This window comes from Amphiura filiformis, chromosome 3 (genome assembly GCF_039555335.1).
Source record: "Amphiura filiformis chromosome 3, Afil_fr2py, whole genome shotgun sequence".
Taxonomy (NCBI): domain Eukaryota; kingdom Metazoa; phylum Echinodermata; class Ophiuroidea; order Amphilepidida; family Amphiuridae; genus Amphiura; species Amphiura filiformis.
The window spans coordinates 36,407,255-36,418,457 of NC_092630.1; the positions used below are offsets into that span (position 1 = coordinate 36,407,255).

General features: G+C 34.3%; 1 protein-coding gene across 7 annotated transcripts in view; it reads right to left on the minus strand.

The window, feature by feature from the left end:
• Positions 1-9,534, minus strand: part of LOC140148439 (uncharacterized) — a 45,337-nt gene extending 35,803 nt beyond the window's left edge. For 4 of the 7 annotated variants that reach the window (XM_072170380.1, XM_072170383.1, XM_072170381.1 and 1 more), the window contains exons 1-2: positions 9,333-9,534; positions 5,051-5,101 (exon numbers count right to left, since the gene is read on the minus strand). In XM_072170380.1, the coding sequence (XP_072026481.1) occupies positions 5,051-5,101; positions 9,333-9,339 (58 nt within the window). In that variant the 5' untranslated portion in view covers positions 9,340-9,534. The remainder of the gene's footprint in view (positions 1-5,050; positions 5,102-9,332) is intronic. The other 3 variants (XM_072170384.1, XM_072170382.1, XM_072170379.1) reach the window with 1 other exon arrangement.
• Between the last annotated feature and the right edge of the window lie 1,669 nt (positions 9,535-11,203).

Genomic DNA, 11,203 nt, shown 5'->3' on the forward strand with positions numbered 1-11,203 from the left:
GTTACATTCTTTCTATTGTTTTTATTCAACTTTGGACAATTTTAACAATTTTATGTGACTTTTTTTTTTTTGAACTACTAAATTAAATTTTAAATTAAAAAAAAAATGAAAATTATCGAGCAGGTTTTTGGTAATCCAGTTGAAGAAATCCTAATTTCTCTTGCCTTTAACAAATCCCACTTGTTTATGTCATTTTGTTTGTTGTTTTTCATGTACAATATAATTGCAGAACTTAATCTGAAAAATATTCTTTTTGAGACAAAAAAAAAAAAGAATTTGAAAAGGAAACAAATGTTCGTAACTTGTCGATATATGTATTCTGAATCTTGTTGAATTTTTCGTTTCTTGTGTCAATGTTCCCCATCACGCCAAACTCAGCAAGTATACATCAAGCTATCGACATACCCGTCGTATAATGTTAAAATTGGCAACTTTCCAGCTTTTCAGTAAAATTGCATTTTTTTGTGAGAAACTTGTTTAAACATGAATTCACTGCAGAAAACGGGCGTGCAATCTATAGTGAATTTAAGCGTGTGCTGCTACGATGAATTCAGCATATTACACAAAGGAACAAATTAACGAAAAAAACAAGTAAAATACACCAAAGCGTTTTACATGTGTCACACCTTGCTAAGCTTTGGCAGCCCTCTTCCTTAATTTCGGTGTTTCTTTCTTTCCGTCAACTTTATTGTTGAGAGTCTTGTACTGATCTTGTCTAGCTGTGCCAAATTCAGATACATGATTTATTAATTTGAATTGTTTAGCCTATTTCTCAATTCTGTCAATATACTTGACAATACACTTAATGAATGAAAAACCAGTAGTGGATTGAATTGCGGATGTGACTAATTAACAATGCAAAAATTAAGAAAATATTATTACCAATACCACTCCACTTAAAACTGGGAAGCTGAAGCACTGACTTGGCATGCAGTAAAAAAGAGAAAACATGCTACAAATTTGAAGGGGAAAACGACTATTTCTGGAGCCACAACCAGCCATGGAGCGTAACTTATTCAAAATCAATGATTTCTACAAGTACCGGTATTGGTTTTTAATGTAAAATGACAGTTGTTATGGTAAAGGTATATTATTCACTTGGTGTGCGCTTTGATTGTTTCTAGCATTGTAAAGAAGTATTATGTTTAAAACTTTCCAGTGTTGACCAATATGTGTGACCGTAAAGTCCTATGCGAGTAATGAGTATGAAGTCTATTATCAGGTGGGGACCATTTATATAGCCCAGGGCTGCATCATGGGCATCGGGACAGTGTGCCCCGGTGGAAAAATATTCTTGGGTGAAATAGGGACAAAAACCAAATTATTTTTTATTTCAAATCGGCCCTTTTTGAACTATGCTCCAACCGGGACAAATTTCTTATTTACAGGTCTTTTGCCTCCCTCGAAATGAGCTGGTTATGCACTAGTCGCAGACTGTGGGCCCTCATCGAGTTAGTTCTAGTTTTAGTTCTACCGGTACTCTATTGATTGAGGTTGGTTTTTTTAGTGATTCTTTGAAACTGTTGGTTGTCTTCAGCAATTTGAGAACTACAAAATATTGTAGAAATGAACATACATCTTACTTGTATGCTGTATTTCTTGGCTGGAGAAAACTAACCAACACATGCCAACAACTGTGCAAAAGAATTATCAAACAAAAATGTCCACTTTTCCAGTAACACCAAATACATTTCCACCAAGAAAATGTTTATGAGGGAATAAAAATATGAGTCCGAATGATACAAAGCTTTAAAATCTCATCTGTATCTCATTAGCTCAGTTGAGAGCACTTCAGGTAAAATGGAGGAAGGCATTTAAAGCAATTTCAGGCTTGCTTTGCTCACCAAAATTGATGGACCCATGTATGCTTGTGAAAAAGGTTGATTTTATAAAATATTTTTCTTTCTCTGGTTATTTTTGGGTCCTAGCCCCCTGGATCCGTACCTGGAGCACTTAACCAGTCAACTGAAACTGTAGGTCCCAAGTTTACACCCTGCATGGTCACAGTGATGTTATCTTCCATCCGTGTCTTTAAGTTTTCTATTTTACTTTCAATGAAGAAAAGGTTTCTTTTGCAATGCGTAAATGACTTGACGGTGTAAGAATCTTCCCTGTACTTTTAAAAGTTAGAATCACGCTTCAAGTATGCCTTTCAGGCACTATTTATAGATCATTTAAGGGCATCTGTTTTCTGAAGTGTACCTTTAAGATATGTTTGGCAAGTTTAACGTCCTCACTCAGTGAGTCGCTGAGATCTGATCAAATTGCACGCAGGACAGCAACTACTACAGGAAGTAGATGGCTAAATTAAATTGGAAGTTTATGCCTTCAACAACAATATTATAGTAGAGAAAACCTGGCAACTCCATTTATAATAGGGAACAAAGGGAATCTGGTTAGTTGACTTAATTTATAATGCCAATCAGGTGTTTTCAACATCATTTCCTTTCTAGTACGTAAGAACATTGTTGATGCAGTGTCTTACCAGATGAAATTCTAAATTAAAACTGAAGTCATCAATATTTTTTACACATTGATTTGAGTTTGGTAAATCTTCCCTTCAGTCACATTCCAATAACTTTTGTTTATATTTAGACAAAAAACTGTTTAATTTAAGACAATTTTGATTTGCTTCCAGTCACTTGTTGCGGTCATCAACATCATGTTACATGGCTGCACTGGCACATCACAAATATCATGTATGCCTTGCTTAGCAACGGTATTCATTATTTTATTTTTACTTTTTTGTATCATTTGATCACAAGAGTCCTGCAGAAGTCATGTACCTAAAATGAATTCTCCTCATATAACGTCATGAACACTTTTCATCTTTCCAAATGTCAAAATGCAAAAATAGCATAATTTCCTTATTTTCCTAAATCAAAGCAAATACACAAGGTCAATTTCAACTCAAATCCTCCACGACACCATTTCCACGCTCTAAGCTGATTGCATCATCGTGCATAATTTGCCAACTTCAATGTCAAGAACTTTGTACACAAAATTATTGATTCCCGTTGCGTCGCTCACTATAAAATCATAAGAGTGAGATATAGCTGTGCATAAAAGCACTGATGGCATTGTAAGTGTTGTTAGTGTTGACGCCACTGACTGACCAAAGAATAACTCAACATTGCGGTCATTGGCATCATCGTTTTGTGTTCATACTGGAATTCATTCCAGATTCCTAGCATCGGTATTGGATACAATGTGACCCAACATAGAAAGGTTTGTAATCTGTTTAATTATAATTATCTTCAGAATTATATGCATTCAGATTTTATTTTCAGCCATTCAAATGAATGAAATCGCTTTTGAAGAGACCCATGTACCATACAACCAATGCATTTAATTTAAATTGGGAAATATCCATATCAGATGTGTGAAATTATTTTGTTGCGCATGCAGTGTCCTAAAATCACAAATATTCTTTTGAAATGTCACGTTTTATATTTTTCTCTTTCATACAATGAAAACAGTGTAATTATCAACACAACATCAAGCACTTATCCAATACATCACAATTTAAATTCAGCTTTCAAGGTGCGGTTTGCGTGGAAGAGATTCATCACATTGTGAACTTATTAACACACTGACAAAATATGATACAACAACACATCTAAGAATCAACCTTTTCACAAAAATATTACCATAGCAACTATATATTTCCCTTTTAGTTTCCTAGGCAATTGTATGAAGCTGGTGTTCAGTTTGACAAATAAATGCTTGCAATGTGAACTTTCAAGATCTTTCAAGAAAAACACGCTAGTGCAGTGCGGTCCATACATCACTGGTACACACGAAACAACGGCAAGGAAGGGGAAGAGTATTTACTTAAACACAAAAGCAAACAGATTTCTTCAATCAAAACATAGAATTCTCATTTTAACAACTGAACAACCCTACATATTCCAGAATACAACAGTCACTACTAGTTGAGGACAGCCAAAATGTGGCTGATTTTAGTTTTACTGCCCGTGTATGGAGATGGAGATCTGCTGTTGTTATCGATTAATGGAGTCGTTTTTAGTGAATGTTAGTATACCGTCCAGCCCCTATGGTTTGCTATATGTGTATGTAACTTACCTTTCTTTTTGCATACAAAACTTACAACGCACAAAATTGCAAATTGGTAGAGATAGCTTAATACGGTACTTAAATACGAAGCAGAAACCTTAAACCACCGAAAAAACAAGCTGTAAGGGGGTAAGGTTAGCTAGGCCACTATACCCACAGAAATAATGTGGTTCAAACAGAACATTGAAGACACATATACACAGAAAACATTGACAAAAGAACACAAAAAAGAGTATAAAAGCACAGTCAGACCCGAATAGATATAAAAGAGGGGGGAAATATTTAAACAAACAATCCATACATGTATAAACTGATCAAAACATATGACATCAAGTGCAACATGTTTATGGATAGTTGAAAAAAAGGTAAGGAAAAGAAAATGTTGTTGGTTAAAATCTAGAAATAATGTTGGCGAGAAAAATATATTCATCGCCAGAATTTAGAACAGTTTGCATCTTGATGACTTGATCGCATGTTGATCACAACAGTGGTTTGAAGGTGATTGGTCACTTTAACATATCATTCATGGTTTATTCAAAGACACAGTTGAAGATGAAAGCTGCATTGGTGTGCAATGTGTCCAGCTGCCACTCATAAGGCAAAAAAAAAAGGTTTGTCTCAAAGCTCGTATGCGCGATTTGTAAAATCGTGAGATTTGGAAAAAAAAAAAGAAATGTGGAATTTTTTTTTATTTCAAAAAATTTTTTTTTTTTTTAGTTTTTCCAGAAAAATTCGGCGAAAATCAGATTTTTTTCTCCAAATACTATGAAAAAAGTTGGGAATAAAAAATTTTTTAAAAATCGCATTTCGCATTTGTTTTCAAACCACTCGTGAGCTTTGAGACAAACCATTATTTTTTTTTTGCCTAATCCAATAAATTGATATCAAGTTCTGCTAGATCAAGTGCAATCTGCACAAGATGCAAAAACTGTTAAAGATCCTGGCGTTGAATATATAAAAAAAAGATACTTACAATCATTTTGTTGGTTGTAGTACTGCATTTGAGTGTTATGGCTATGTGGATCTGTGGTGACAATAACATTAACATAAAACATATACGTCACTTTGTTTGTTTCAAATAATATTCCTGATCTGATGACAACCAATCAAATCTGGTAGAAATATGTCTGGAAGAGAACTCTGTAAATAAAAGTCTGCAAAAGAAAACATAACCATCTGCATGCACACAAGTTACTATTTTTTATACATTTGACTTTATAACGTAGCTTGCCATGGTCTTCAATGTGCGATCATTATTTGAGAGAGGAAACTTATCTAAAGCAGTCGGGTTAAAAACAGGACATTGTCAGAAAATCTTGTATGAGGACTGGGGAGGAAGTGCTAACTGTGCCATAAAATCAAAATGAGTTCATAACTGGTGCAACTGAATTGAAGATTTGGCCAAGTAAATTTCATTGTTTTCAATAACACAACGATGGTAATTAATATTTTAGGAAGTGCTCAAGGAATGGTTTTCAAGCCTCTTATTTGATAAGGAATGTGAACTAATTCTGTGTGACAAGCAATTCCTTTTGATCGCATCACTACTTGGAAAGCAAAGGGAAGGACCTTAATGAACTTTTTATTTTACTTGATTTAACCCTGATTTTAAACTAATCTAACATTTTCCCAACAGAACAACTTTTTTAATTTTATACTAATCGGGAAACACCAATCAATTTCAAAACGCATTCAACCATGCAGTGGACACTGCATCTAATGCATTGAGTCAAGTAAGATCAACACGGTACATTTTGTAATTTAAGATTGTCGTGTATGATAAAATAATACCGCACAATACATCTTTTTGAAAGATTTCTAATAATTTCCGAAAATATTTATAATTATTGTAATTGTAACATTTTCAAATTAGAATGGGATCCCTATTCCCTAACATACAACAATGAGAAAACCAAACTATTTCACTGAGCATTTTGAGATCTGGACTGGGAAGGATAAGTTTGTGTGTCTTCCTGTTTTGGTTTGTTTCTTTTTTTCATGCATTTTGCAGGAGTTTTTTCATGGCTTACATCTTTGTCGTGTGTCTTTTCCCCCCAGTCCCCACCAGCTCCAAGTACAGTGAATAAAAAAAAAAGTTTATGTCCAAAAACCACAAGAAGTTCCATGGGAGATTGATACTTACTAGTGTTTCCCTTTTGGCACCTGGGGATAGAGGGAGGGGTTGAACAGGCAAAACCTTAGCTTCACAAGCTAATTTATTTATTCTATGAACTCTCCATAAGCAAGGGTATGCGGTAGGTATCCTTAGGATAAAAACTCTGAAAATTGTCTGCATTTCTTTTGCAATGGGCAATCCCCATACTTTTCTGTGTGGAAACTTCAGATTGTTTTTCTTTCAGAAATCTGGAGGGTGGCTTATAGAGCATCATTCTTAAATTTTTTTGAATGCTGTGGGCAGGCGTACATACAGGTTTTTGTTTTGTTTTTTCTATCAGGGTTGGGGGCTCTTTCCCCCCAAGCACTAGCTCTGCGCTACATCTTTTTATAGAGCTCTAGTATCTCCTGTCTGTATCGGGTGGGTGTCTCCCTGGTTGAAATATACAGGGAATGCCACAGTTTTGGGACACGGTACTTATTCAGCGAATTGGTATATCGATGGGTGGGTTTTCAATGGAGGTCAATCGCCCAATTGGGCAAATTTGGGCAAAAGTGTCTTAAAGTGCCCAATTGGGGCAAATTGGGGTACCTTGTGAAAAATTGGTATACCAGAACTGATGGGTTGCAAAGACAGCAAAAGGTAGGTGTAGAAAAAGTCAGCATGCAAAAGTCTTGAGGGAGGGGGGTTAGGAACAGTACTCCACTGATACTTATGTTAGTACATAGTTGAACCGGGGTCGCAGTTTGCTAACGGACTATACTTCCACTCTACTGATCTATAGGTTAGTACATCTAGTGAAATTGCAAGCACTTTTTGATTTCCTTGGCTGTATTTTCCACCATTGAAAGACTACAGGTCTGTCTGTAGGCCTACAACCTGAAAGCTACATGAAAATAATTGCAAACAAGTGTCCAGTCTTTTGAATTCACTTGACATACTTGATGGAAATCCCCTTACAATACCCACCCCTACAATTTCTATGTACCCCTACCATTGACTTAATACTACCTTAGGGTAAAACTTAAAAGTAGGCCTAAGGTCTAGCAATGTTACAATCGCTTATTCAATAATGCCATAAATTCATAAATCATGTACATCATGTAAAGTTTGTAAAAAGTTGGAAACTCGGGATTTATTTAGTATTATGAATATGATGTTGTTTACAAATACAATGTATTTTTGTCAGTTTTGATCTTGCAAAATCACAAGAAATTTGAGGTAATGAACTGGGTTTGCAAGGAGCATAACCAGGTTAATTAATCATTTAAGATCTAGAAATATTCTAGTAGTATTGTAAATTCATAATTTAATAGATAACATAGTTTAAATTGTTAAATGGGAAAAAGCTAGATAATTAGTACTATGACTATATCCCTAGGCCTGAAATTGAAAATGATGGTCCAAAACAGCAAGCTACATTATTGTCGTAGGTTCCTATAACCCCCCCGGTAACTTTTTTTTGACTTGTATCTTATCATTTTATTACAATAAAAATTCCTATTTTTTCACTGGTACATAATAATAACTATCTGGTTTTAAGAAAAGCCTTTTAAAAATAAGTCAAATTGATCTAGAAAATGGTATGCACATTTAGCACGTTTAGTGGTGGCACGGGTGGGACAGCTAAAAATGACAGATGACCAGATAAAATGAAATTAAAGTCTAACTTAAATTAGATGATAATGGAATAAAATTAGATTAAACAGAATAAAATGAAATAAAGTATGGTAACCCAAAAATAAACTAATTTACATAATTACAACAACATCACTAAATATGAAAATTTGTTTCTTATATAGTTCTTATTTATACTTTCAAACATAAAAGATTATCGTACATTATACATACAAACACATTAGGGCAATAAATAAAGATATACAAAAGATACATTGTACAATGTAATTGTTAACTTTTGAACATTGAACATAGTCTATTCTAGTACAAACAAAACTAAACAAGAATAGCATCATAAGGAAACAATAAGAGTTATGAACCATGACCAAAAATCTTAACCTGTACAGTATTTTGCTGCTTAAAATCTTTGATGAGAGCGTACTTCTGAGATGTTAAACAGCGCCTCCAAAGCGCAGTACGGTATACATACGTATCGTTAATTCCACCGCCATACACATCGCGAGTTTCTCAACATTCACGGAAGTCCTGCGGAAGTACGCTCTCATCAAGGGTTACAATAATTTACTTTACTGGAAAATGCATACATCATAACATTAAAATACAGTGCCCATTCATTTTATTATAATTAATAAATAATAGGCCTAACTTTATATAAGTTTACTTCATCAGTTCATGAATGGCAAGAATCATGTTCTACCTCAATTTAGATTTAATTTAAGCTCAATTGTGCAAACTTTTAAAACTCTATGGTTCAGCAACTCAAAATTCAATTATATTCTTCCATTTTAGGTTCAATTTGCCTGTTAAAAAACAAAGCACAACAAAGGAATAATAGTCTGAATAGTGCATGCATTATTGCTGTGCAGCCAAGTGAAGAAAAACAACCCTTGGTATCAAAACTTTGTTAACCACAAAAACACTAAAAGATAAAAAAAAATTGTATGGATGTAGACCAAAATGAATTTGGGGAACTTTGAAGACTTGAAAAATTTGCCTGTTGACATTTTGCACCCATCAGCGTCGGGTAAATTGGATATTTGTAATATAAAGCAATAAAGGACCAGGGTTAATATTATGCAGTGAACGCCATTGGCTTAACACATACACAAGGCAGACCATTGCGCTGTGTACAGCCTCGCATGGCCGCCCACACATATACACTCGCACACAGAGAGCTAAAGCCAAGCGAACAAAGGAATACAAAGAACCTTATTTTTCTCTTCATATTTTGAGGCACCTAATGTTGTTCTTTAACATCGAACCGATGCCCACGTGGATCGCTACAAACCATCGATTGTCTTAGAAAAACGATAGAAAATGGTAGTGCAAGGTGAAAGATGATTAAACAAGAGTTTTTGAGCTTGAAAGTCATGTAAATATATCAAGATTGGAGCTGCTAACGCTATCGCAGTAAATAAGAAGCCTCCATCGCGAGCCCTCATGAATAGAGAATAAGCACACATGCTGATGTTTTGAAGGCAATAAAAAGGGAAAAACTTACCCATCATAGTGGAACCAAGCTCCCTGACCTTCTGAAATTTCTCCAGACGGGTTCTCGTGATGATTTTAGGAACTCTGATGTTGTTGCATATCCCGTGAGACGCTGAAATCTCTGTTTTATTCCGAATCAAGCACAAGAGGGGTCGGGAAAGCTACTCAACAAAACAACATTCCGCTGCTGGTCGTCGCGTCGATCGGGCCAAAATTTCCGGTACCATGATTGGTCTAGCGCCCCTTACGAGTTGGTCGATGACATTTTCTCTCTTTTAGCTCTTTGATTGGTACAAGAACATTCAATGGGAGAGTCACAAAGTTGTAGCCACTTCGAAGAGGCGTTACATACGAACTCATACTTATGAACATATTCATTTAACAATATAAATATGTAGTAAGTTTCCGCAAATCATATACATTAAAAGTAAAATATATGAAAAATAGCGGTAATATGCGAGTAAAGCAAGTGTCTACGTCAAACGAAAGCTGATAATAATTTTATTTCTAGTGAAAATGCCAGAAAAAGAATCACTCATAAAACAATATAAATAAAAAGAAAAATACAATATATCAAATATAATGAAAATGGTTTTGCTGTTGGTTAAACCACATTTCAATGTTTCACAATGTCTTTCTAATGTAATTTTGTGCAATCTTTTGACGTTTGGTGTCAGGAGTGGGATCATTCGATATCAACCCGGGGTATCCGCACCCGTGAGCATCTGAACTGGTACTACTTCTTATACAAAATCGGAGTTGAGAATGGGTTTAATTTCCCCCTATAAACCATGCTACAATTTACCTGTAAAATTCGGTAATATGGTTTAGTGGTGCCAAGAGTGGGATAGCTTATGTTTCTTTAAAAAAAAAAGCTAGATATGACCAGTTAAAATGAGGTGAAATGAAATAAAATTAAACAAATTCAAAGATTTAATAAAATGGAATAAAATAACTCAAAATAAAATGATATCATAACAAAATAACATGAGATGCAAATACAAGGAAATATGCAAAATAAACCGAAATGGGAAATTAGAGAATGAGAATTGGGAAATGAGAAACGGATGAGACTCGATGAGAAATGAGATATGAAAGATGAGAAATGAGAAATGAAAGATGAGAAATGAAAGATGAGAAATGTGAAATGCCAGTGAGAAATGAGAAATGAGATAGAGAGATGAAAAATGAGATATGAAAGATGAGAAATGTGAAATGCAAGATGAGAAATGCAAGATGAGAAATGAAAAATGAGAAATGCCAGTGAGAAATAAGATATGAAAGATGAGAAATGAGATATGAAAGATGAGAAACGAGAGATGAGAGACGAGAAATGAGATGAGAAATGAGATGAGAAATGAAAGATGAGAAATGAGAAATGAAAGATGAGAAATGGGAAATGAGAAATGAAAGATGAGAAACGAAAGATGAGAATTGAGAAATGAGAAATGAAAGATGAGAAATTAGAAATAAGAAATGGGATATGAGAAATGAAAGATCAGAAATGAAAGATCAGAAATGAGAAATGAGAAATGAAAATTAGAAATGAGAAATGAGAAATGAAATGAAATGAAATGAAATGAAATGAAATGAAATGAAATGAAATGAAATGAAATGAAATGAAATAAAACAAAACAAAATTATAAGAACACTTCATATAAAATAAATTCATGAAACACTTGGTAAAATTTAAATAAAAAGACCACACACGGTTCATTTGAATCATTCTAAGCACAAAATGTATCAGTCTAAGAAAAGTAAGATTTCCCTTCAAGTGGAACTATTACAACATGCAACATTATCTAATTTTGCCAGTGCATTCGAGATCCCTAGAAGACCATACTAAAAATCATAAGAAATCCTCGTTTGGGAAAGATGCCT